The sequence below is a fragment of the Vicugna pacos genome, chromosome 15, assembly GCF_048564905.1.
Source record: "Vicugna pacos chromosome 15, VicPac4, whole genome shotgun sequence".
Lineage (NCBI taxonomy): Eukaryota > Metazoa > Chordata > Mammalia > Artiodactyla > Camelidae > Vicugna > Vicugna pacos.
The window spans coordinates 4,809,200-4,834,332 of record NC_133001.1 but is presented as its reverse complement, the minus strand read 5'-3'; the positions used below and the strand labels follow the sequence as shown (position 1 = coordinate 4,834,332).

The 25,133-nt window shown below is 59.2% G+C and overlaps 1 protein-coding gene across 6 annotated transcripts in view; it reads left to right on the top strand.

The window, feature by feature from the left end:
• The window catches only part of LOC140685646 (dynactin subunit 1-like), a 28,752-nt gene extending 3,829 nt beyond the window's left edge, over positions 1-24,923 (top strand). For 4 of the 6 annotated variants that reach the window (XM_072937549.1, XM_072937547.1, XM_072937548.1 and 1 more), the window contains exons 2-28: positions 8,427-8,672; positions 8,978-9,056; positions 9,250-9,284; positions 14,956-15,147; positions 15,482-15,679; positions 15,829-16,033; positions 16,109-16,187; positions 16,298-16,457; positions 16,607-16,711; positions 16,882-17,073; positions 17,158-17,274; positions 17,508-17,660; positions 18,256-18,416; positions 18,522-18,690; positions 18,870-18,938; positions 19,173-19,235; positions 19,348-19,497; positions 19,660-19,821; positions 19,913-20,044; positions 20,244-20,369; positions 20,578-20,720; positions 20,968-21,134; positions 22,705-22,838; positions 22,959-23,151; positions 23,408-23,487; positions 23,973-24,062; positions 24,476-24,923. In XM_072937549.1, coding sequence (XP_072793650.1) covers positions 8,445-8,672; positions 8,978-9,056; positions 9,250-9,284; positions 14,956-15,147; positions 15,482-15,679; positions 15,829-16,033; positions 16,109-16,187; positions 16,298-16,457; positions 16,607-16,711; positions 16,882-17,073; positions 17,158-17,274; positions 17,508-17,660; positions 18,256-18,416; positions 18,522-18,690; positions 18,870-18,938; positions 19,173-19,235; positions 19,348-19,497; positions 19,660-19,821; positions 19,913-20,044; positions 20,244-20,369; positions 20,578-20,720; positions 20,968-21,134; positions 22,705-22,838; positions 22,959-23,151; positions 23,408-23,487; positions 23,973-24,062; positions 24,476-24,613 — 3,720 coding nt within the window. In that variant the 5' untranslated portion in view covers positions 8,427-8,444 and the 3' untranslated portion in view covers positions 24,614-24,923. The other 2 variants (XM_072937551.1, XM_072937552.1) reach the window with 2 other exon arrangements.
• The last annotated feature ends 210 nt before the right edge of the window (positions 24,924-25,133 follow it).

Genomic DNA, 25,133 nt, shown 5'->3' with positions numbered 1-25,133 from the left:
AGAGGAATGTTTTTTTCTCTTTTTTCTTTGAGGGGGTAATTGGGTTTATTTATTTTTGTATTTGGAGGAGGGACTGGGGATTGAACCTAGGACCTCCTGCGTGTTAAGCATGCACTCTACTGCTGGAGCTATACCCTCGCCTCTAGAAGAGGAGTGTTTCTGAGGGGGGAAGATAGCACGTGTTTTGGATCATGTTGAATTTGGGGGCTCTTTGGCACTTAGCAGACAGGTGGAAATGTGGGTCTGGTTCAGAGGAGAGTCTGTGCTCTGGGGGTGGCAGGTGGAAGTGGTAGTCGGTGCTGTTGGAATGGATGAGCCCAGCCACGCTCACCGAAGGCTGAGGATGCCGGCGGAGAGGAGAGGGACTGGTGGGCAACGTGCGACAGAATGTCGTCCAGGGGGCGACAGAGGAAGAAGTTGCAGGAGAATCAGCAGCCTGTGTTACTGCGGGAGGTCAGGCAGGAGGAGCTTGGAAGATGCACCTTGAGACTGGGCAGTGAGGAGAGTGTGGTCACCGGGGCGCTTTTTATGTCTTTTAGCGTGAGCAGCCTCATTGGAGTCATGAGGACGGGAGCCAGGTGGATTGAAGAGTGGACGGGAAGTCAGGATGCGGAAGATGCACTCACTTTGAGGTTTTTGGCGGGGAAGGAAGGAAGGAAGGGAGATGGTGGCAGCTCGTGGAGGAGTAGCAGAGACTAGAGACAGATTTTCCTGGACTAGAAGCCTTGAGCATGGGTTATCTGATGATGTGTAAGAGCCAGTAGGGAGGTGGCATTTGAAGGCACAGGGGAAAAGGTGATGGCTGAATCAGGTCCTTAGAGGAAGGGGGAGGGTTGCCTCTGAAAAGAAGGGGACATCGTTTCTTTGAAGAGCAATGACAGAAGAAAGGAAAGAACGTGGGGAGAAAGAGGCGGTGATGGATACATCTAAAATTGCAAAGGAATTCTCACCTAATAGGCTCAGTTTTCCTTCTCAGCAAGTTTACCTGCTGAGGGGTGGGGACCCTGGTGGGGGCTCGAGCAGGAAAGGGACTTGAAAGTGGGGAGGGAGGCTTGAAACAGCTACCCAGAGAGGAGAGGGGATGAGCGCAGACCCGAGACGGGCTCCGGGAATGCTGATTCCCTCCGAACTTGAACCCTGCACTGTAGCCTTCTCTTTCCTCTTCCTGATCGTAATCGTGGCTGGCAGTTAGTAAGTGCTTGACAGCAGGCACTCTTCTGAGTGCTTCCCAGGCATTTTCCCGTGATTCTGACAACAATCCTGTTAGAAGGGTGTTGCTATTATCCCTGTTTTTCAGAAGAGGGAATTGAGAGGATGACTTACTTACGCTTAGTGGTGCTTACGTCCGATGAGTCTCTGAGCTCTGCAGAAACGGCATTCCTTCCACTGAGGCCTCAGAGAAAGGCAGAAATCTAATCCCAACTTCCAGTTTCTGGACCTTGAGGGGCTGCAGTTTAGGGCTGCTGAGAAGAGCATGTTACCAGGCCAGTCTGTGGGTGTGATGGTGGCCTGGGTGAGCAGGGTGGCGGGGTCAGGTGGTGGCCTGGGTGAGCAGGGTGGTGGGGTCAGGTGGTGGCCTGGGTGAGCAGGGTGGCAGGGTCAGCGTTGCTTCTGTATTTTCACAGCTATGTAGGGACCTCTGAAATCCTTGTGTGGTTTCCCAGCAACCTGACTAGAAAGACAAGTGACAGATAATGACTTGTTAGGCTGAGAAAATAATTTTTTCTGCCAGCTATGGGACAGGGCAGACTCATAACCTTATATAATAGCATAGATTATTAATATTCACCTTTTATGTTTTCGCCATTGGTGTGATAGGTAGAATTTGTAGGTAAGGCGCACACCTGGCTTGAGCGGAAGGGGAGAATGGTGAGATGGCATGGGTGGAAAATGGACTTACCTCCTCCTGCTGCAGCCGCTGGAGCATCATTTCTGTGTCCTTCCTCTTGAGGTTGCCATGGATACGCCTTTGCATGGTGACTTGAAGAGACTGATTTCCATGATGATCAGATGATGACGTGGATTTAAAAAGAGAAAGGACAGAATGCCCTGCTTCTGCGGAGTGGCCCGTGAGCTGCCCCGACTGCCCCGAGGTGGCCGTGGCTTTGTTGGCTGCTTTGCTTTTGCTGAAGTTGTGAAATGGTGCATCTCTCTCTTTAGGGCGCAGGCTCAGGGTTCCCTGTCTGCAGGGTCCTAGTGCCAGGGACTTGCTGGTTGCTTCATGGGGAGGAAGCCGCAGGAACTGCATAGGCAGTTGAGGAGGACTCCTGCCAGCTCTGGGAGGGTTGCAGTTCCTGCATACAGGGCTGCCTGCGCTCAAGGGCCTGTTGCCTTCCTGCAAAAGCTCCTTCATTGAGGAAAAGGAGTAGCTTTCCTTCCTGGCTCTTGGAGGTCTGGGCCCTGTGGAGGTGGACCTGGCAATTAGTGGGTACTCCTGGGGGGAGGGGGGTACCGTGGGAGGGCGTAGCCCTGTATTCAGATTAGGAGTGGGCTGCAGATATTTCTGGGGATAATGGGGAGCTGGAGAGGTAAGGGAAGTCCATGTAGGGTCTGAGTTCTGTCTGTACGAGACCTGCAAGGCAGGTGCTGGAACAGGACCTGGGAACCAAGGGCTCTGTGTGTGTCTTCTCTGAGTTCCTGGGCACACCTGGCATCCAGCCTTCCGAGCTTCCAGTCCCTGAGTGTCTGCTCCCCTCTCCTTTCCTCACTCCTGGGGGACTCACGTGCACACTTATCCCTTCCCTATTGGTGCCTTTAGAGATGTACACCTTCACCCTAGTTTTAAGAAAATCTGTGTCTTGTTAATTAGCATTGTGTTTCATTTTATCTCTTCGCAACCGAATCAGAATACCCAGCGCCTGTGCAGTTCAGTTCAAGTTCAAGTGTGTGGTCCCTGCTTTCAGACTGCCTGGATTTCAAACCTCTACGAGTGGGATCTGAGAAAGCAAATAGCTGGGTTATCCCAGGATCAAGGTTAAGTGAAAGAGGAAGTCAAGGGCTCCAGGGTTGCCGGGTACCAGTTAGAGCAAGAAACGGTGCAAGAGGGGCTGGTCCTCCTTACCCGTTGCGCCTCGATTCCCGATAATCCGCCGGTTTTCCTGTCATTTCTGAAACGTGCTCCGAGACCGCTGGTAACCTGTTTACCACACAGAGACTTTTCCCTCCTCTCTTCCCATTTTCCTAGACCTTGTAGCAGTATTCAGTACCACTGAGGAGGAAACCAGAAGTCAGGGGCTATCTGTCTTCCGGCTGAGGGAACGTGTGACGAGGGGTGGGGCCCGGCGGTGCTGTTGCAGGGCCGCCTCCCTCCCTGTGCAGCTTAGTCAGATGTGCCCCCGCTGGTGACCGGCCCTGAGGCTTGGGTGAGGCGTCTGGCCTCTGAGACTCAGTTCCGTCGCCTGTGGGACGCAGGTAGTGGGACCGGTGTTGTCCGCATCACAGGTTCACTTTGGAAGGAGGTCGTGAGATGCATGTGTTAGTGGTCACGGTTACAGCTGCCCCGGAGAAGACGCTAAGGACAAGATGATTATCTCTCTGCTAACATGCTCAGTTTCCAATTCTGTTATCAATCATTCTTCCATTCCTCCTGCTAGAAAACGCCCAAGTTTTACTCATTCCTTCACTTCCTCATGCATTCGTTCACCCACCCATTTATGCATGAAACATGTGTTTCTACCGTTACCAGCGTCCCCTCTCAGTAATGAGAAGACCATGTCTGTCATTTGTTGAGCACGTACTCTGTGGTAGGCGCTGTGCTAAGTACTCCGGTCTTATTTATTTAATCCTCACAACATCCCTGTGAGGTCGGCTTTGCTTCCCCCTTTTTTGTCAGATGGGGTAACTGGAGCTCTGAAAATCCCTCCCCCGGAGTTGATGTGCAGGTGAGGAGCTAGGAGAAGCAGGGCTGTATCCAGGTCTGTCACCTTCAGAGCCCGGACAGGCTCACCGCTGCTTTCCCCGTGTCTGATCCAACGTGGGGCTTTCTCCGGGCTCTTTTGTACTGTCCCTGAATTGGTCCATTTCCTCTTCTCTGTCTCCGTCTCTCTCTCTCATGAACCGGGTTTAGACCGTCCTCACCCCTTGCTCTGTTGCCGCGGCCTCTGTCCTGCGCGTCCCTGTCTTCACCAAGTCGCTCCCGCCTCTGCTCCGTCTCGTTCTCTGCCACCTGCTGATCCTCCTCAAGGAGCTTTCATCATGCCAGTCTCCTGCTCAGGGGGCTCTGGCTCCCCGCTGTTACCGGAGCCAGTTCATCTCTGGCGGGTGTTAAACTCCCTGACTGTCCATACTTACCTTCTGATACAGCTCAGTGTCGATGTGCTAAGTCATTCAAGAAATGTTTGACTCCCTGCACTGAGAGTGATGAGAGCGTGGAGAGGACAGGTTGTGGGCTCTGCTTTGAAAGGCTCCTAGCTTGATAGGAGAACTCATCTAGAATTCTTCACTTCAGCCCAGCCAGTCATCTTTCATTTTCCCCAGGCAAGCAGAGTCCTGTGTCGCTACTCACACCGCGCCCACAGTTTGCAGTGTCGCAGGCCTTCCTGCTCCACAGAGCCACGGAAGCAACTCGTAATTCAAGGCCTAGTCGGGTCCCCCTTTTCTTTCCAGCTCACCTTCCTCTTCTCTGTAATTCCTTGTAACGTTTATTGTCTAGGCATTTTATTTAAGACCTATTTGCCATTTATTATCCGGTGAGGTAGCTCTTTGTACTCCAACAGCCTCTGCACGTGTCACAGAGCACTTTTACGTACGTTCTCTGATTTGAGCCTCACAACGTACGGCAGGTGGTGTTCGCATTTTCACAGGGGAAGAAACGGCCTGCGCGGAGTTAGGTGGCTGCATATGCTTGTGTGGCTAGTGAGTTGTGCTGTGGTTCTTCGATCTGAGCCCTTTTGAACCTTGGAAGGTTGTGTGGCCCCGAAGAAGAGCGCGGCTTTGGGAACCTAGAAGCATGTAACCCAGTGAGCAGACTGGAAAGCCCAGAGGGGTCTGGTTCAGGCTTTGCTTGCGCTTTTGGCTTCACCTCTTGCCTTCTGTGTAGCTTCAGGGAAGTTGCTCAGGTCTCTAAGCCTCAGCTTCTTTGTCAGCACTGGTCCCGGCCTGCCTCTCTGTGGGGTGATGGAGATGTCCAAATCTGAGGATAACGTTACCAGCTCCCTGGCTTTGAGCACTTACTCTGCACTGTCCGAAATGTTTTCCATGGATTATCTCAGCTAATCCTCGCAACAGCTCTCAGAAATGTTCTCTGCTTGTTCCCAACTAACAGGTGAGGAAATTGAGGCCCAGAGATAGGAAGTGACCGGACCGAGTTTATGTAGCTACCATATGCTGAAGCCAGGAATTGAACAGAAGCAGCCCCCGTCTAGAACCGTAACTGTGGTGCTAAACAAGTCTTCTTGAAGGTCCTCTGTAGACTGGAAAGTGCTGTGCTCCTGCGGAAGCCCAGGCTGCAGGGAGCTGCGTGGCCCTGCCCACCCGTGTAATGGGGATAGAGAAGGGAGGGGACAACATGGAGCTTTTGCAGGGGAGGAGAAGAATGGTTTCTTAGGGAGTCTGGCCAGGATTGGAGATGTGGAGAGGGGTTTGGGAGCCGTGTATCTGGCCGTTGGCTATCACTCTACTGTTAGGCTCTCTGGCCTGCCTTAGCAAGAGGGTGGAATGGAGGAAGACCCTGCTCGGCCAGTGAAGCCCAGTGCGGACAAGACAGGTACTTCCAGGCCCAGGGCATCTACATCCACGCTGCGCCCAGTGAAGCCAGAGGTCAGCGCCCTGGACAACCCTGTTGGCTACTTCGGGGCAGGGACCCTGAACTGCTGGCTTACAGCCCATGCTAGATGGGTACATGAGTGCAGTGGTCTGGGTCACAGAGCCCTCTGGAGACCTCTCGCTAGGCTGTATCATCCTATTAAATTAAACATTTTAAATGATAAAAGGAACCCATGGTTATTTTTAAATACATTTTGTGCAATATAGAAAATCAGCTTTTTCATGGTTTCTGTTCAGGAGATGCCTGGGCAGCAAGGCCAGGAGCGCAGGGCGCAGGGGCCAGTGCTGAGGGGGCTGCGGTACGTGACTTGCTGTGTGTGTGGGTGTGACGTTGCCGCCATTGCTGCCCTTCCTTTGCTGTGTATCGGGCAGGGGTCCTGGCTCCTCTGGCCCAGGGTACGATTGAAATCCAGACCCTAGTCACGTGGGTCTGACCCGGAGGCCAGAAGTTAGAAGGGGAGGGAGGAAGGAGAGTGAGATACCCTGTTCTGGCTGAGTGCAGGCCCTGCTTTGAAGTGCCACTTGATGCGTGTGGGTCTGCTGAGGTCTCGGATCCTGGGGGCGGGGGTGGGGGTGGCAGGGATGGTGAGGGCGTGCAGACTAGGGGGACCGCCAGGGCTGTGCTCCCGGCTCTAGGACGGTGGGCCCAGTCCTGCATTCCCTGTCCCTCTTGTCCTGGCCCAGGTGGAGCAGGGGGGCATTAGGACCCAGAGGCCAGCGCGGCTCCTGACAAGTCTAGAGCAGCACTAGCGCAGAGTGAGACTCATCAGCTGGCAGCAGGACTCCTGTGTCTGGGTTCAGGAATCCTCCGGCAGCAGAGGCTCTGGCTGCTCAGCCCCCATCTCTGTCCCCATCCCTCCCCCAGAGGGCCACCCAGTGAGGTCCATGGACTGGGGAGGGCCATGCCTGCCAGCTCCTGTGCTTGTCCATGAGGGCCCGGAGCCCTGACCCTCCTGCCTAGCTTTCTGCCTTTTCTCTCTGTCGCTGGCCACCTGGGGGAGGGGGTGGAGGCCAGGGGAGCAACATGGCCCAGAGCAAGAGGCATGTGTACAGCCGGGTAAGTGGCCCTGATCTGGGAGGGCCCTGGAGAAGGCCTGGGTGCCTGTGGACATTGCTGTGGGGGCTGGGAGACAGGCTGGGGCCACTCGCAGCCCCGCTGGTGCTGGACCGCACAGGCTGCCCTTCCCAGCGCTGGGCCCTCGGTGGTTACTGGCAAGGCCTGACTGCTGACTCTGATCGGAGCTCGGGCCAGAGGTTCCTGCGGGTGGCCAGACCGTCCTGGGGAATCCGAGTGGGGTCGGTGGGCTGGAATGGCCTTGCAGTGAAGCCTTTCTTTCGAGCAGCTTTGTTATGTGTCACTTGCTCTTCCGCTCTTCTGGCCGAGGCTGAATCCGGAGTGTCCACCCAGTGTGTCCACCCGGGTCTGGGAGGCTGGTTAGGGTTAGGAGGTTGGGGAGAGTCTCTGAGTTTGAGGCCAGCCCTGATGTTACGGTCAGTTTCTTTTATTGTCGGGTCCATGAGAGCCACTCTGCTGTCTCAGGTATGATTTGGGGTCCCGGAGCCCCTGGGAATGTTAGCCTCAGCTTCCCAGATGAGCTCTTTGGGGGAGAGTGCTGGGGAGTGACTGGCTCTGGCCAGGTTCCCTTATGTAGCCAAGTGGGGCGCCAGAAGGGAACCCTGTGGCGTCTTCAGGGCCATGCTGTCACTTCATGCCTCATTCACCTGTTTGCAAGGCCCCTGGTTCTTGGAGCTGGTATTGCTAAAAATGGCTTAGGTGTGATTTTCTTCTAAACCCTGGGCCTGTTTGGGACCTAATTTCACGTTGTCCTGTCATCACGGATGTGTCAGAAGCTGAGAGGTTCCCAAGGACAGCGTTCAGTCAGTCCTGCGCTTTGTCCATCCGAGGGGTGATAAGGCATCCGTTTGGACCAGTGGGCGGAGTCTGGGGACAGACCTGAGGTACCTGCCTTACCTGGCCTTCATTTTTGTTTTCATAGCAGCAACCCGAGTGAAGACTCTCCAGAGCTGTGGGTAGAGAGTTGGTAGCACAGGCTCAGGCCGGGAAGAAGGGAGTCAAATGGCTGAGTGGGCTCCCTGAGGCGTCTGGGAGTGTGACGGCAGGGGGGTGGGGGTGGGGAGTCAGCCCAGGTAGGAGTGGTGGTGACCTAAGGGCTAGAAGGGGGGCGGTTGTGTGCCGCTGAAAGGGAGAGGCCTTAGAGAGCCACCTGAGCCTCAGGGAAGACAGGCAGCAGGGGGGAGGGGAGCAGGGTGCTGTGGGGTCGCTCATGGACTCGCCTGGCCCACGAGTCAGGGCACTGTGCTGTGGGGAGCCTGGGCTAAACCACGTCATTTGCTTGAGCAGTTCCCCTCCTGGGGGCGGTGTTCCTGAGGGAGCAGCCATGTGGGGTGACACTTACAGATCAGTGAATTTTGATTTATTGTTAAATGTAAGTATAAACTTAAAAAAATTTCTGGCAGATTCCAGAGGAGTCTAGAGAAATTTTAGAACACATCACTGACATTTGTCAAAGGGGAATTTGACAGGGGGGACTTCACCGTGAGAAATGGGGTCCAGGCCAGGGTCCTGACTGGGGCCTTTCTCACCATCAGGATGACACCTCTGACCTGAGGCTTTTAACCCCGCACGTTTGCGTGTCTTTCAGACTCCCAGTGGCAGCAGAATGAGCGCGGAGGCAAGCGCCCGGCCCCTGCGAGTGGGCTCCCGTGTGGAGGTGATTGGAAAAGGCCACCGGGGCACCGTGGCCTATGTTGGAGCCACACTCTTTGCCACTGGCAAATGGGTAGGCGTGATCCTGGATGAAGCAAAGGGCAAGAATGATGGAACTGTCCAAGGCAGAAAGTACTTCACTTGTGATGAAGGACATGGCATCTTTGTGCGCCAGTCCCAGGTACTCACCTCCTTTGTGTGTGTGTGTGTGTGTGTGTGTGTGTGTGTGTACACGTGTGCATGAACGCACGTGGGCATGGGCCCATGCTCTGTTGCATGCGCAGCTGCTGTGCTGGGGCTCTCGAGTCCTGGGTATGAGCTTAAGTCTCTGGGTGGGAGAGTGGGAGGTAGTGGGGGAGGGAAGACTGAGAGCCATCCTTAGGGAGGCTGCCCTGTACCCCAGGCTTGCTTAGGACCTGGGCAGGGGCCCCTGTTCCGTCCACCCATCCGTGATCTGGCTATAGTGAGTCTGTTCTGTGGCCTCAGATCCAGGTGTTTGAAGATGGAGCAGACACTACTTCCCCAGAGACACCCGATTCTTCTGCCTCGAAGGTCCTCAGGAGAGGTGAGCACCACCTACTTGCGTTGCTCCTCACACCCGCGAGTCCCCAGGACTTCTCCCCCGAGCAGGGGCCGCGGTGGATCCTGAGATTTTCCATCAGTGCTGTATGGCCTTGTTACACCCTGCCTGCCCGGCCGCGGTGCTCTGTGCCCCTGTGCCTCAGTGCACACACTTTGTTTCTGTTTGCATTCTGCAGAGGGAGCTGACTCAAACGCAAAGACCAGCAAACCAGTAAGTGGTTGGGGGTGGGCGTGGGGAGCAATAGGGAGAAAGCGGGAAAGGAGGAAGAGGGGAGGGAGACCCCATCCTAGGCAGGGAGAAGCAGTAGGTGAGTAGACGGAGTTAGCCTTCCAGCCTCCATTCTCCCTGCGAAGGACGCTTTCTGGGTGTGAGTTGCAGCCTTAGCGCTAGAGGCGGTAGCAGAGCAAAGCTGTTAGGGCCCAGAAGTTCTGGATCCGTTGGAACTGAGGCTCAGGGGCATAAGGAGGCCAGGTCTGACTCTAGTAGTGTCAGCTTCCTGCCTTTTGGTCCCCAAGGCTGCCGGCACCCGAGGGGTGTAGGGTAGGGGGAAGGTAGGGACTGGAGGAGTAAGGCGCGCTCGTATTCACAGGTGAATGGAAGGGAGCCGGGCCCTCTGCCACCTGTTGTAGGCTGTGTGCGGAGGGCCCGCTGTAGCTCCCCTCTGCTGCTCTGTCCAGGGTGTGTGAGGTGGGGCTCCAGACTCTCCAGCTTCCCTGGGCCAGGTAGTGGGCCTCCTGGAAGCTGATCCTTGAGAGACCCCTCTTCTCACTTAACCCTGGACTTGACAGTGACCTGACTCCGCCCACACCTGTGTGTGCCTGAATTGGTCCTAACACCTGTACCCAGGATGTCTGGCCAGCCAGCGCCGTGTGACCTTCACTCTGTTCTCTAACTCTGCCCTTTCCTACTCCTCATGCAGCGGGGACTGAAGGCTAAGAAGGTGGTGTGTTTACTGTTTGTGCCTGGGTGGGTGAGGGCCATGAGCCCCCTCCCCAGCTGTCCTGCATGTCCTTGGGCTGCTGCATGCCTGTGTGTGCGTGTGCGTGCGCCCTTGGGACTGGGGTGGCCAGAGGACATGGCAGCCTGGCTTTCAGAATTCCTTTGAGGGGTGCAGGGTCCTCAGGCTCAGTGTCCAGGCCCAGGTTGCACTGACTGGGGGTGATTCTCACCCGTCCTCACACCCCTGCCCCTGCCTCCGGACTTCTAGTCAGAGATGCCAAGCATTTGACCGGAAACAGCAGCTGCGTGGAGTAGAGCGTTTACTGGGTTGCAGTGGCTTCTCACTTAGCCTGAACTGAGGGGTAGTGGCAGGGGAGACCGGGGGTTCGGGAGTGGGGGACTTACGAAGTGAGGAGGTTGGGTGAGGAGGCGGGCGGTCAGGGAACAGAGCACAGGGGGAGCAGTCCTGAGTTCAGAAGCCTGCGCTGTGCCTGCCTCTGGGTGGTGCTGCCCTGAAGCCCGCCCTCCCTGCCTCGTCCATCCGCTGGGGCTGAGCTGCCCGCCTCCCCTGGCCCGCAGCCTTCCGCCAGCCAGCATCAGAGTGTGGCTCAGCCGTGCCGCTCCTGGGGCTCTGTCCTAAGTCGCTGCCATGACCACTTCTTCACACCAGCCCCTGCCCTGGGGGCTGTCCCCAGGCTGTCCCCCCCGCATGTGCCTGTCTGACCTGTATGCCCTGTGGTGTGTGTATGTTTCTGTGGTTTCCTCATCGCCAGTCTGTTTCTGGCCCTTCTGACCTTGCATGGGGAGCTGCTAGGTTGAGGCAGTGGGGTGGGGAGGAGACGGATTTTGACGTCTGTTTGGTGGCGGGTCCTCACTTGGGAGTCTTGCCTTGGAGGAGGCAATATGCTGGGGTCCTGGCTCAGGACGGAACAGGGATGTAAGAAGGAAAATACCGCCCTTAAGGATGCTGGACCCGCTGCGGACACTTGGCTTTTCCCCTTGATTGTTGTCTCCTGGCTGCGGCTCCCATCTTACCGCAGGCCCCCGAAGAGACCAGAGCAGAGAGCTGCAGTCTGGGGTCTGTGGAGGAGTTCTGGCCGCAGTCCCACCTGGCCCTGGGTGGGGCCTGAGCCGTGCCCAAATCTCGGGGTTTTGGCAGCTGCCTGGGGAGATGTGGCAAAGCCCGGCCTAGGCTCCCTTGCTGCGCCTTGGCTCCCGGTGGGTGCAGAGTGCCAGTCAAGTAGTCCAGGCCCCCACTCGGTCTCCCTCCGCAGTGCTTCTCTCACAGGGAGCAGGGAGCTGCACCAGAACAAAAAAAGGGCTTTTAAAGGGGGAGGGCGGGAGAGAAACCAGACGTCTCTGCAAGGTGCGCAGCCCTTTCTAGAAGCCCGTTATAGACAGACGCAGCCCTGCCTACAACCAGGGGAGAGTTGGGAGAGGAGCCAGACACTGTCATTAGCGCTGCCGCTGCCCAGATGGAATGTTCCCCAGGGTTTCATATGTGCCCTGCAGAGCTGGTGTCATCACAGGAGGGGTGCTCTGGGCGCCCGCACCTCCTGAGCCACCATTAGGGTGTTGTCTGTGTGTATGAGACAGAAATGGAGATGATGGGGTTGTGGGCAGAGGGGAGTGAGGGCATGAGAGAGGCTGATGAAGCAGCGAGGCCCGGTGTCCCTGTCCAGTGATACCCCTGGTCCCAGAGAGGTCATCGCAGAAATGGGATGGCCCCCAGCCCAATTTCTTGGAGCAAATTCTTGGGGATGGGGTCTCGGGAAGGGGAGGGAGGAGCCAGAACCAGTTCTTTGGAGGAGGAAGCAGGGCGGGTTCAGGGGAGGACTTTGTCCAGTCATGAGGAGGAGGAGGAGCCAGCAGAGCCTGGCGGTTGCTAGGTGACCGAGGAGCAGTGACTCCACCCACAGTGGAGAAGAGGAGGGTGGGTGCATGACGTCAGGCGGAGCTGGTGCTGCGGCCACTGAGGCTGCCATCAGCCTAAGCTGGCGAACTAGGCCGGGTGCCTGCTGGAGCCTGGCTGTCCCCACCGCACACCTGTGGGGGCTTCTGCATCTGAGCTGCAGCCCTTGGCCAGCGGGGGAGCTGCCGGGCCGGGAAGCTGAGGCTGCATTGTTGGGATTTGATGCACTAATCTCCTGTCTCCGCCGCCTTTCCCTCTGTTCGGTCTCTTTCCCTCCCTCCCTCCCTCCCTCCTTCCCTCCGTCTGTCCTTCCTCTGTTTCCTCTCCTGGCTCTCTTTGGTTTTCTGCAATGATGAGACAGGCACCGACAGCCCGAAAGGTACTCTTGCTCGCTCTGGTCCTGCTGCCGGGTTGGCAGCATGATGGTGGCAGCAGGCTGCTGGGGTGGGGGTGGGGGCTGGTTGCCTTCCTCCGTCTACCTGGTCGGGGGAGGAGGACAGGGATGCAGGTGGGGGCAGGGAGGGGCGTGTGTCGCTGCCGTGCCCCACGCCCTGGGCGTCTGCTCCGTGACCTGCCTCCTTTTGGCTCTGAATCTCTGTTCCGGGCCTTGTACCCAGTGACCTCGCAGGCTTGGGCTTCACGCATCTTTTGCTGTGAACTGGCTCTGGGAGCGATTCCTGTGAGAGGATCTGGGGAAGCAGGTCCACATGTTCATGCCTCTAGCAGGCATGCCTCACCCGACCGTTGCTAGAATGACCCTTGGTTGCACTGCCAGCATCCCACCCTCGCTGGGGTTTGTACCAAGGGCCTCTGCCTAGAGTAGCTTTTGACACACAGCTATGGAGGGTCACCCAAGGTAGTAGAGGGCGGGGTTAGTCTCCTGGGGAGACCTCGAAGCAGGGCCCAAGGCAAATCTTGTTTTTGCCAGATCTGTGAGACTCTGGGTGGCAAGAACACCATTTGGGTGTTGGAGTTAATCATCTGTTTCCCACTTTGCAGTGACCTGAGGGGTTTCTGGCTTTGGCTCCGGGCAGTGGTTTCCCAGCGCTGCTGCCCGCCCCCACCTCCTTTCTTGCAGGCGGATGGGGTTACTTTGCTGAGCTCTGAGCTTCTGGCTAATGCAATATTCATGGTGCTGACACCTGAGCCCTCTGCCCTGGGCTGGGGACTGCTGTGGGAACTGGTCCTGGGGAGGGGGTTGGGGTGCGGGAGTACAGCCTTGCTCCTCTGCCTCAGGGACTTGATCTCCCTCTGCAGGTTCCTGTCCCTCACTTCTGGGTTCATATCATCCCTCACATCACATGGGATTTCTAGGGAGTCCTCTGTGGAGTCTGGCACTGGAAGAAAGGGGCTGACCTGGGCAGGTCCTTGGGGGTGGCGGGCGGGTGGGGCTCTGGGCTGGAGCGGGAGAAGGTGTTGCAGAAGGCTGGTCTCTGGAGACCTTCTCTGCCAGCTGCTGCCCTTGGTCTCCTGTGGTTCAGCCTAGGAGATGGGGACTTCTGGGGTTTCCAGGGTGTCTGAAGGGGTGAGGTCTGCAAGGGTAGGACAGAAGCGGGGAAAGGAGCCAGTGGGGAATCGGAGTTCTGAGTCCCTGGAGTAGGACCCGGAGATTCACTGGAGGAAGGGGATGGGGTGGGGAGGGAGGGAGCGGGGGGACCGCTAGCCGTGGCCTCATTCCTGTTGCTGCTCCTGCTCTCACTGCTGTCCCTTTTGCTGTCTGTCTGTCTTCCATTGTCCTTTCTTTCCTGACTACTTCTCCTCTGGCTCCTGTTGCCTGTCCAGACCACAACTCGGCGGCCCAAGGTGAGAAAAAGCAGGCCTCTGTACAAGCCACTGCTGAGTGTACACACACATTTTAGGCGTGTGCGTGTGAGTGGGCATGTGTATGGGCAAGTGAAAGTTGGTCACAGTGCATCCTGGCTTGTCTTTTCAGGGGAGTGAGGGGACCGAGGGTAATGACAGGCCCCTCCTGAGAAAATGACTCTTGGCTCTCAGAGTGGGTAGCTTGAATGCAGAAGAGAAATCAGAGTGGTTGTGGTTAATCCAGGCAGGCTTTCTCGAAGAAGGGCATTTTGACCAGCTTTTGGGTGGGTGTTTGGGGGGCAGGGGGATTGGAAGAGAGGTGAAAAAGAACTTGGCTGTGTCAGTGTCAGGGAATAAGGAGGTGGGTGTGTCTGTGAAAGGCTTTGGGTGGCGGGGGGGCAGTCTGGCTAGCACGCAGTCTCTGCGTGTCAGCCCAGCTGGAGAGCCTCGAGGCTCAGCCCTGCGAGGAAGAGCGCGGGCAGGCCTGCCTGCTCGGGGCCTCACCCCACGGGGCCGGGGGAGCGTCCTCTGATTAGAGCCCCTGTGTGTTGGGAGAGGGAGGTGACAGGTGGGTTGACTGTACTGACCTTGTTTTGGGGGGAGCCAAGGATTGCAACTTTTACCCTCGCCCTTTTACCTGCAGGCTCCCCTGAGGTAGACCAAGGGAAGGAGAGTCAGCTTCATTTAAAGAGCGGGGAGGGCCTCGCAGGGGTGGGGAGCCTCGCACCCCCACTTGTAGCCCAGCCGTCGTTGGGAACGTGAACGTTAGAGATCAGCCTGTTCTTTCTCTCTGGGAAGGACATTGAGGCACTTTTCCCCCTGGGGGAGGAGGGCACAGGCCCAGAGCAACGATAGGATAGTGTTAAGAAGTCGCTAGGATGATCACAAGTGGGTCACAGAGGGGAGGTCTGGGAGTGAGGGATTCTGCCCCAAGGGGATAGTGCCAGAGCTGGGAGGAACGTGAGGTCACTGCCAAGGGAGGAGCCTTATAATCTTATGTCTCCTTCCATCCCTTCCTCTCCTGCCCCCTCGCCCCGGTCCTGTGTCACTATCTCTGACTGTTTCATTTTCCCTCTGCCCTCCGCTCCCTCTGTTCTCATTGTGCTTTGATACTCTCTGCCTTTATCCTCCTCTGTCTCTTCTCTCACCATATCTCATATTCCGTCTCTCTCTCTTTACCACCCCTGTTCCCTGCTCTTTCTGGTCTGCCCCTACCCTCTCCGATAGCCCACCCGCCCAGCCAGTTCCGGGGCGGCCGGGGCCAGTAGCTCCCTGGGCCCCTCCGGATCAGCATCCGCAGGTGAGCTGAGCAGCAGCGAGCCCAGCACCCCGGCCCAGACCCCGCTCGCGGCCCCCATCATCCCCACGCCGGCCCTCACCTCTCCCGGAGCAGCCCCCCCGCTTCCTTCCCCCTCTAAGGTAAGGACTGGGGTCAGTGTGAAGAAGAACCAAGACACAAAGGGGCCTGTCACCCTGGCAGGAGCTTAGACGTTTCCCAGGGCTGGGGGAGGCCCAGAACTTGGGTCAGAAGGGTGGGGACAGCACATAGGCCTCCCGTCACTGACCAAGCTCCCCTTTCCTCTCTGCCCTTCTCCCACACTTGCCCTGTACACGTTGGGCTTCCCTCAGATGTTCGTATGCCACTTCCATTAACCCTGCGCCTGGAATGACGGCTACATACGTTTCTTTCTGCTCAGCCTCGGTGGGGAAGGTAGGGTGGCTGTGCATAGACCACGGTGTCTCTCCTTTGCAGGAGGAGGAGGGGCTGAGGGCCCAGGTGCGGGACCTGGAGGAGAAACTGGAGACCCTGCGACTGAAACGCGCGGAAGACAAGGCAAAACTAAAAGAGTTGGAGAAACACAAGATCCAGCTGGAGCAGGTGCAAGAATGGAAAAGCAAAATGCAGGAGCAGCAGGCAGACCTGCAGCGGCGCCTCAAGGAGGCGCGGAAGGTGGGGCCTGGGATGAAGGGGGCGTCTGGGGAGGCCCGGGGCCCGGGGAAGCGCGCTGGGAACTGGGCTGGAACCGGAGCCTGGAGTGTCCTGTGAGAAAGGGTGCGTGCTGCGCGCTCGCGCCCCCGCCCACCTCCACCGCTCTTCAGGAAGCCAAGGAGGCGCTGGAGGCCAAGGAACGCTACATGGAGGAGATGGCCGACACTGCGGACGCCATCGAGATGGCCACTCTGGACAAGGAGATGGCCGAAGAGCGGGCCGAGTCCCTGCAGCAGGAGGTGGAGGCGCTGAAGGAGCGTGTGGACGAGCTCACCACCGACTTGGAGATCCTCAAGGCCGAGATTGAAGAGAAGGGTAAGGGCCAGGAGCAGCCGGGCACCAAGTGGCAGGGTCGGAACCTTGTCTGAAAGTGTCGATGGTCTTCCCCAGGCTCAGACGGGGCTGCGTCCAGCTATCAGCTCAAGCAGCTCGAGGAGCAGAATGCGCGCCTGAAGGACGCCCTGGTGAGGTAGGGCCCTCTGCTGCTGGGCTCGCCCGGCGGCCTCCAGACGTGTCAGGGCGGCCATCACGCGGGGGCTCTGACGCACGCCCTCTTCTTGTCTCTCCACTTTCCCCCAGGATGCGGGATCTTTCTTCCTCAGAGAAGCAGGAGCATGTGAAACTCCAGAAGCTCATGGAGAAGAAGAACCAAGAGCTGGAAGCTGTGAGGCAGCAGCGGGAGCGGCTGCAGGAGGAGCTGACCCAGGCGGAGAGCACCATCGACGAGCTCAAGGAGCAGGTCTGGGGGCCCAGCGCCTTGCCCGGGGCGCCCCTGCCGACCCCCCGCTGGCCTGGGGGGCCCCCGCCGACCCCCCTGCTGGCGCCACCTCTGGGTGCTGTCTGGGCCCCTTTCAGCAGCCTCCTCCCCGCCCCCTCCCGGTTACGCAGGTGGACGCCGCTCTGGGTGCTGAGGAGATGGTGGAGATGCTGACGGACCGGAACCTGAATCTGGAGGAGAAAGTGCGGGAACTGAGGGAGACCGTGGGCGACTTGGTGAGAGAACAGCAGCCCCCTGACCTCTGACCCTGGGGGGTTGGGAGGGGCTTGCTGAGGGATGGACTGACCTGTGACCCTGACCTTGGAGCAGGGCATGTGGTGAGTGAACCCGCCCAGGCCTGTGCCCTCCCCCCGACTTTCCTTCCCCCCGCCTCGCGGCCTCCCAGGAAGCGATGAACGAGATGAACGACGAGCTGCAGGAGAACGCGCGCGAGACGGAGCTGGAGCTGCGGGAGCAGCTGGACATGGCGGGCGCGCGGGTCCGGGAGGCCCAGAAGCGGGTGGAGGCGGCCCAGGAGACGGTGGCAGACTATCAGCAAACCATCAAGAAGTACCGCCAGCTGACCGCCCACCTGCAGGTGCCTGGTGCCCCCTGCGCGCTGCCCGCGGCCGTCCCGGGCGCCTGGGGAGCCGGCCGTGCCTCACCGTCTGTCCCGCCCCAGGACGTGAACCGCGAGCTGACGAGCCAGCAGGAGGCGTCTGCGGAGAGGCAGCAGCAGCCGCCGCCGGAGACTTTTGACTTCAAGATCAAGTTTGCTGAGACGAAGGCCCACGCCAAGGTCAGGGGAGGGGGTGGCCGGAGACGGCTGAGTGCCGGGGCGCCAGCCCGGGCGCGGCTGTTCGCTGACTTGGCCAGGGTTTCTGGGCTTCAGGTTCCTGGGTGGGGGGGGGGGGTTGGAAGCCTCCTGGCCTGGGCTTGTCCCAGAAGCAGGGCACGGGGTGGAGCACGGCATGGCGGTTACGAGGTTCTCTCCAGCCTGGCCGAGAGCCCACCTCTTTGTCTGCCTCACAGGCAATTGAGATGGAATTGAGGCAGATGGAGGTGGCCCAGGCCAACCGGCACACGTCCCTGCTGACAGCCTTCATGCCCGACAGCTTCCTTCGGCCAGGCGGGGACCACGACTGCGTCCTGGTGCTGCTGCTCATTCCTCGTCTCGTTTGCAAGGTACAGTCTGTCCATCACATGCTCCTCTGGAGTCTGTCGACCTTGCTCTGAACCGGGCCTTGTGGATGCCAAGGAAAGGCAGCAGGCAGCGCTCCCGCTCACAGAGTTCGCGATGCAGGGAGGAGCACAGTCAGCAGGGGCCCAGGCAGACGTTTCTTACGCGTGGCGGGTGACGGCGGGGAGGCGGCTGCTTTGAGAGAACACAGCTGGGGATCTGACTTACATAGAGGGATGTCACTGAAGGGATAACGCTTGAGGTGAGACCCAGAAGATGGCTACGAGTTAGTGGGGAGATAATTGTTAGGAGAACGTTCTAGGGAGAAGGGCAGCAGGAGCAGCAGCCTGAAGGCTTGGGAAGGAGCTTGATCCCACTGGTCCTGCTACCCGTCCATCCCCACATCCCAGATCCCCAGGACCACCGGTGACCACGTCAGTACCCTCTCCCCATGTACGGCTCCTTGCCCGTCAGAGCTGTCTCTGCTTTCTCCCTCACGTCTCCGTGCCCCGCGCGTAGTTGCTCAGCTCCGTGTATTCCTAAGTCTGCGTTCTCCGTTCTCTGCCCTGAGCCCCAGGTCTCTGGTGCTTCCTCCCACAGGCAGAGCTGATCCGGAAGCAGGCTCAGGAGAAGTTTGAACTAAGTGAGAACTGTTCAGAGCGGCCAGGGCTTCGAGGGGCTGCAGGGGAGCAGCTCAGCTTTGCTGCGGGGCTGGTGTACTCGCTGAGTTTGCTGCAGGCCACCCTGCACTGTTACGAGCAGTAAGTGACCCCCGAGCCCTACGCCAGGGCCACGGGCCCGGGACTGGCTGGAACTGACATTGCCTGGGAGACCCTGGCCTCACCAGGCCCTCTGCTGGTCTCCAGTGCCCTCTCTCAGTGCCACGTGGACGTGTATAAGAAGGTGGGCAGCCTCTACCCCGAGATGAGTGCCCACGAGCGCTCCTTGGATTTCCTCATCGAGCTGCTGCACAAGGATCAGCTGGATGAGACTGTCAATGTGGAGCCTCTCACCAAGGCCATCAAGTACTACCAGGTCTGGGGCGAGAACCCCGGCTTGGCCCGGGAGGAAGGGAGGGTTTCTTCTGCTGGGCACCCTTGCTCTCTCGTACCCCTGGAGTCCCAGGATACCTGGGGCTCAAATTGCAGTTTGGGAAGAATTCTCCATTCTTCCAAGGCCTGAAGGCCGTCTGCCTCTTTGTCATCCGTCTTCAGCATCTGTACAGCGTCCACCTCGCCGATCAGCCTGAGGACAGCACCATGCAGCTGGCCGACCACATCAAGGTGAGGTGTCCGGGCCGGCGGCTGAGCCCCTTAGAGAGACCAGAAACGGAAGACATCAGATCAGGCCCTTAAGGGGTGTCACGTAAGACTGGGTCAGGGTCACTAAGGCCAGATCAGGGAAGCCAGAGGGCCCACTATGTACAGGGGTCAGCCGAGGGCGGAGACTCCTTAGAGGTGGTGATGGGGCAGAGGGCCTCCTGCTGAGGGCTGAGCGCCGTGCCTCCGTCCTCACAGTTCACGCAGAGCGCCCTGGACTGCATGAGCGTGGAGGCGGGCCGGCTGCGCGCCTTCTTGCAGGTGAGAGCACAGCTGGGTCTGCGTGGGCTCCTCTTCCTTCTCGGTCCCCACCTCCTCACCCTCAGCCCCCATGCTGACTTGGTTCCCCGTGCATTTCCTACTCCCTGACCAGGGTGGGCAGGAGGCTTCAGATATTGCCCTCCTGCTCCGGGACCTGGAAACATCGTGCAGTGACATCCGCCAGTTCTGCAAGAAGATCCGAAGGCGAATGCCAGGGACGGATGCTCCCGGGATCCCAGCTGCACTAGCCTTCGGCCCACAGGTTTAGGGCTGGGAGAGGGAACGGGAAGGAAGCTGAGCAGAACCAGGAGGGGCCTGCCATGGCAAGATCGGGCTCTGGTTGGGGGACAAGCATGGTTTTGAGAGAGCTGGGGGCTGTGGAGCTGGGCCCAGGGTGGGCTCCTGACTCTGACCGCTTGCACAGGTGTCTGACACCCTCCTGGACTGCAGGAAGCACTTGACGTGGGTGGTGGCTGTGCTGCAGGAGGTGGCAGCTGCTGCCGCCCAGCTCGTCGCCCCGCTGGCGGAGAATGAGGGACTGCCTGTGGCTGCCCTGGAGGAGCTGGCTTTCAAAGCAAACGAGCAGGTGGGCCGGGATGGCTGGGCCGAAGGTGGTGCTGGGGGAGTCAGCTGGGCCCCCTGTGTGGAGTTCTCCCTGTTGCCGTGGGTTCCTACAGATCTACGGGGCCCCCTCCAGCAGCCCCCATGAGTGTCTGCGCCAGTCGTGCAGCATCCTCATCAGCACCATGAACAAGGTGGCCACAGCCATGCAGGAGGGAGAGTACGACGCAGAGCGGCCCCCTAGCAAGGTGGGTGGGGAGCCCCTTGGAGGCCTCCGGGGCCTGGAGGAGCTGGGCTGCCAGAGCTACTGCTGTTACGGGAGGGCTGGAGGCCGAGGGAAGGGATTTGGAGAGAGCGAGGAGTTTTCCCTGTGACCGGATCGCTAAAAGGAGCACCCTGGTGACCTTCTCTCCCCGCCCCGCCCTCTGCCCTGACCCTGACCCTTAGCCTCCCCCTGTTGAGCTGCGGGCGGCAGCCCTTCGTGCGGAGATCACAGACGCTGAAGGCCTGGGCTTGAAGCTTGAAGATCGAGAGACAGTTATCAAGGAGCTGAAGAAGTCACTCAAGATCAAGGTGAGGGCAGGGAAGGCTCAGGACCTGGGGGGACAGGAAGTACTGTGGGGCACAGGGCAGCCGTGGTGTTGGCTGAGGGGGGGCGTGGTGCCTGTGGTCAGTGGGAGTTCTTGCGGGGCCTGAGGGGGCCTGCTGTCTCACGGTCTAGCCATGTCCCTGGGGGGCCGTGGGGGTGTAAGGGGACTAGACGCGCTCTGCCCTCGTCCAGGGGGAGGAGCTCAGTGAGGCCAACGTGCGGCTGAGCCTCTTGGAGAAGAAGCTGGACAGCGCGGCCAAGGATGCAGACGAGCGCATCGAGAAGGTCCAGACCCGGCTGGAGGAGACCCAGGCGCTGCTGCGGAAGAAGGAGAAGTCAGGCACCTCCCCCGGGCCCTGCTCACTCCAGCCCTCCCTCCTGCGGCAGCTCTCTGCCCCCCAACCCAGGCCCCCCCGTAGTGAGACTCCCCCGGGGGCACAGCCCCATGGTGTGGTCCCAGTCTGAGCCTCTTCTGCCCCTGGCTCCTCGCCAGCAGGGGCGCTCCCGGGACCCGCCGGGACTGAGGAGTGGGGATGGGCCCTGGGGAAGGGGCTCTGCCCAAGCCCAGCTTCTCCTTCACAGAGAGTTTGAGGAGACGATGGACGCCCTTCAGGCTGACATCGACCAGCTGGAGGCAGAGAAAGCAGAGTTAAAGCAGCGGCTGAACAGCCAGTCCAAGCGCACGATCGAGGGGCTCCGGGGGCCCCCTCCCTCGGGTATTGCCACCCTGGTCTCTGACATTGCTGGGGGTGAGTGCAGTGGGGCCGGCCCAGAGGAACCTGAAAGGCCTCCCTCCCGCCCTTGGTCGCTGTTTGACTTCTGCCCCCTCTTACCCGCCTGGACGTTCAGCTGGGAACGTGCTTGCCCGGTGTCACTCCGTGGCAGCTTTCACCAAGTACTTACTTCTCCTGAGATGTGTGGCGTTGTCTGACCAAGTGGGGGCAGTGAGCCATCACCGAGTTGTCTGTGAAGCTCAGAGTTACAGCATCAGTTAGACGCTGGTAGATGTCCCTTCTGGTTCTGCGGTCTGGCCTTTCTGTCCCAGCCGTGACTTACGAGGGCCACCGGCCTGCAGCAGGCGGGGCTCGTGGCCGTGGTGCCCAGCAGGGCCCGGTGCTCGCCCCTCGTTCCTCCTGTGCGTGGCCATTACGTTTTCCCCGCTGAGTCCATGTGGCTTCACCCTGTGGTGTGGTTGTCCCTTCCGTTGCTGGATTCGCCCAGTGTCACCTGGGGCTTGTGTTCTGACCTTTGCCTGGTCTCTTTGTGTGGCCAAGGCTCCTTACTTGGAGTTTTTCTGGCTTCCAGGCCTCATCTCCCCAGGTTCCTGACCAAGGTCACGGTCATCGCCATCCTCGTTCCCATCTACTGTGTAGTTTGCTTTTGTTCTGTCTTCCGCTTCTTGCTTGCCCTCCTCACCTCCAGCAGACAAACTCATTGTAGTGGAATTAAGCCCTCAGGATCTCTAGATCCCCCTGCTGGGCCTCTCCTGTCAGCTGGCCTCACCTAGGGTCTGGTCCTCACTCGGAGGCCCCATCACTGGTGCTGCTTGATACCGGAGGCCACCAAGTGTCTTCTTGACTGTACAGTCTTCATGGTGCAGATGTGTCCATGTTCCTTGGGAGAGGAGTCTCCAGAATTACCACATAGTGTTGTTGTAGCATGAGTTTTTTAAACAAATATTGGTTCTTAATCTATGAAACTTCCCACCAAAAAAAAAATGGTGACTTTTGCCTCAGAGCAGTGGGGGACCTGAGGGACAGGGAATGTGTCTGCATCTTCAACGTAAGTTTTGCCGCTAGGGAGCACCGAGGGTCTCGGGAGCTTTCCGTCTGCCTTTCTTGGAGATGGAGTATGAGGCAGGAACGGCCTCATGCCCCACGTGCTTCCTCCAGCGCACACTCCTGCGGCCACTCTTCCTCGCACCCCGTCTCGTGGCCTCGCTCCCCTTTCTGTCTTTCACACGCTCTTTCCCCCGAGAGAGGCAGGGTCTTGCTAGAGAAGGTGTGGTGATCAGGAGAAGGGTTTTCCCGCACGCCCGGGATTCCTCTGGTGTGTCCCCCTCACCCCCAGATCATCTAATTCCTCTCTGCTCTTTTCCTGCTCCCCGTGGGCTGTCCTGAGCACAGAAGAGCAGCAGCGAGGTAGAGACCCATCCTGGCTGGGGGTGAACAGGGCTGGTGGGAGTCAGGGCTGGGGGCGCAGGGTGAGACTTGCCCCTTGGGAGCAATCAGGACTGGAGGTAGGAGGGGATGATTGCGGGTGGAGGCCGTCTTCAGCCCTCTCCACCTGAGCTGATGACATTTGCTGTGGTCCCCAAAGGCGGTGCCCCCGGACAGGCTCCAGCATCTGCGCCAGGCCCAGGGCTGGTGAAGGACTCGCCGCTGCTGCTTCAGCAGATCTCTGCCATGAGACTGCACATCTCCCAGCTGCAGCGCGAGAACAGCGTCCTCAAGGTGAGCGGGTCCTGGGGAGGACGGGTCGAGGTGGCGTATAGCTGCCTCACTGATGACAGGGGGCAGGGCCTGCTGTCACCTCTCACCGCCACCCCTCTTCCCTCATCCCCTCCTTCACAGGGAGCCCAGATGAAGGCGTCCTTAGCAGCCCTGCCCCCTCTGCACGCAGCGAAGCTCTCCCTCCCACGCCACGAGGGCCCTGGCAGTGAGCTAGCCTCTGGAGCGCTGTACCGCAAGACCACCCAGCTGCTGGAGACGTTGAATCAGCTGAGCACGCACACCCGTGTGGTGGACATCACCCGCGCCAGCCCTGGTATGGACCTGCCAGCTCCTGGGATGAACCACAGATCCCCGCCTTGCCCCAGAGATGTAGTCCCTGCCCGGGCAGTTCTCACGCTGGGAGGCTCCTCCAGCACTGCTCCGTGGCCTCTGTGTTCAGTTTGCTCGGCTCACCTGCTCTCTTCCGTGTCTGCCCCGTTGGAGGGTCCAGCATTTGCACTCTTGACCCTTAGCCCAGCTCGGCTGCCTGCCTGGGCCTTGGTGGCCTCACTAGCCTGCTCTCCCCGCAGCTGCCAAAAGCCCATCGGCCCAGCTCCTGGAGCAGGTGGCTCAGCTCAAGGCCCTAAGTGACACCGTCGAGAAGCTCAAGGTCAGTTTGGACCCCGCCCTTTCTCACCCTGCGGTGCTCATTTCAGAGCGCTCGCTGGGGGGCCCTGGGCACACTCACTCCCACAGGAGGTGCCGGGGTTCCTGGAGCCCAGCCCTGTGCTCGACGGCCCGCTGGGGAGGGGTGGCAGGGAAGGCGGGGTTCCTGCCTTGGGAGCTCACTCTCGGTACAGATTCTCATCAGCAAGACAGGTTGAGCGTGTGGTTCAGGTGCCGCTTCTGTCGGAGCTGAGGTCACTGCGGGGTAGGATGGTCGGGGTGGCTTCCCAGAAGCTGCAGAGCCTGAGTTGGGCCTTGAAGGATCCGTAAAGTAAGGATGTTGGGTAGCGGTGGGGTTGGAGTTGAGAGCAAAAGTGTGGTGATGAAGAGGAGTGGGTCCCTGCTTCCTTGGTCTGAGTGTTCCTGTGAAACCACACTGGGCTAGCCGGTCGGGTCCCCTGAATGAAGCCTCTTCCCCTCCTCCACCAGGATGAGGTCCTTAAGGAGACCGTATCTCAGCGCCCCGGAGCCACGGTCCCCACTGACTTTGCCACCTTCCCCTCATCAGCCTTCCTCAGGGTAAGGGGGAGCGCGGGGAGGAGGGTGGGCAGTATGGAGGGCTCAGGTGGGTCCTTCCCCTCTCCCCAGAATTTGAAGAGGCCCCTGGGGTCTCAGGTCCAACAACTGCACATCTGAGTTACCTCGCCCAGCCTTACTTGGAAGCAACTTAAGAGTGCTTGCAAGGCTTCCAAAGATTCCAACATTTTCACAAACATCTTCTATGACTTTCAATATCAGGATGGGCTGAAAACTCCCTTGTCAGGCTGTGTAGCGCAGTTCTGATTTGGAAAAAAACGTGGTTGTCATAACCGAGGAGCCTCAAAGCCTCAGGTCCCGAGAGGCTGCCTCGGTCTCAGTGCTCAGGACCGTGTCAGGGGCACACGGCACAAGTGAGCCCCTGACCTGGGGCCTCTTCCTCCCCCAACCCCCAGGCCAAGGAGGAGCAGCAGGACGACACTGTGTACGTGGGCAAAGTGACCTTCTCGTGCGCGGCTGGCCTTGGGCAGCGGCACCGGCTGGTGCTCACCCAGGAGCAGCTACACCAGCTTCACAGTCGCCTCATCTCCTAAGTGCTCCTTGCCCCGCGGTCCCCTTCTCCCCTCAGCCCTCCTGGGGCCGCTCTGCCTGCCGCACAGCCCCCTCGGCCAGCCCCCGGGTGTGGAGAGCTCTTCCTGCCCCGGTCAGCCTCACCCCACCTGTCAGTGTCCCGCCCCGGCCCCTTGACGTGGGTTCCCCTATTTCCATTCCCCGGCCTCTGCCGAAACCCGCTGTTTAGCTGCTTCCTCCTTCCTGAGGAGCCTCAGGGGCCGTGGGGGGCAGGCTGAGACCCCACCACAAAGGTTGTGTGAGGTCCCCCTAATAAAGGACTTCACGCCTTGATCGAGGCCTCCTCTGCTTCAGTGCTTTCTTTGTGGTGTTGGGAGTGGGTCATGGGCCATTGGACTCGGAGCAGGAGTGGAGGACAGGGGATGCGAGGAGGCTTGGCTGTGCCAGACGGGAAGGCAGTGATCCGTAGAATGCTGTGTCCCTCAAATTCACATGCAGTAAGTTTCTCTGAGCAAGGGGGCAGGGGCTAGACCGGGCGCTCGG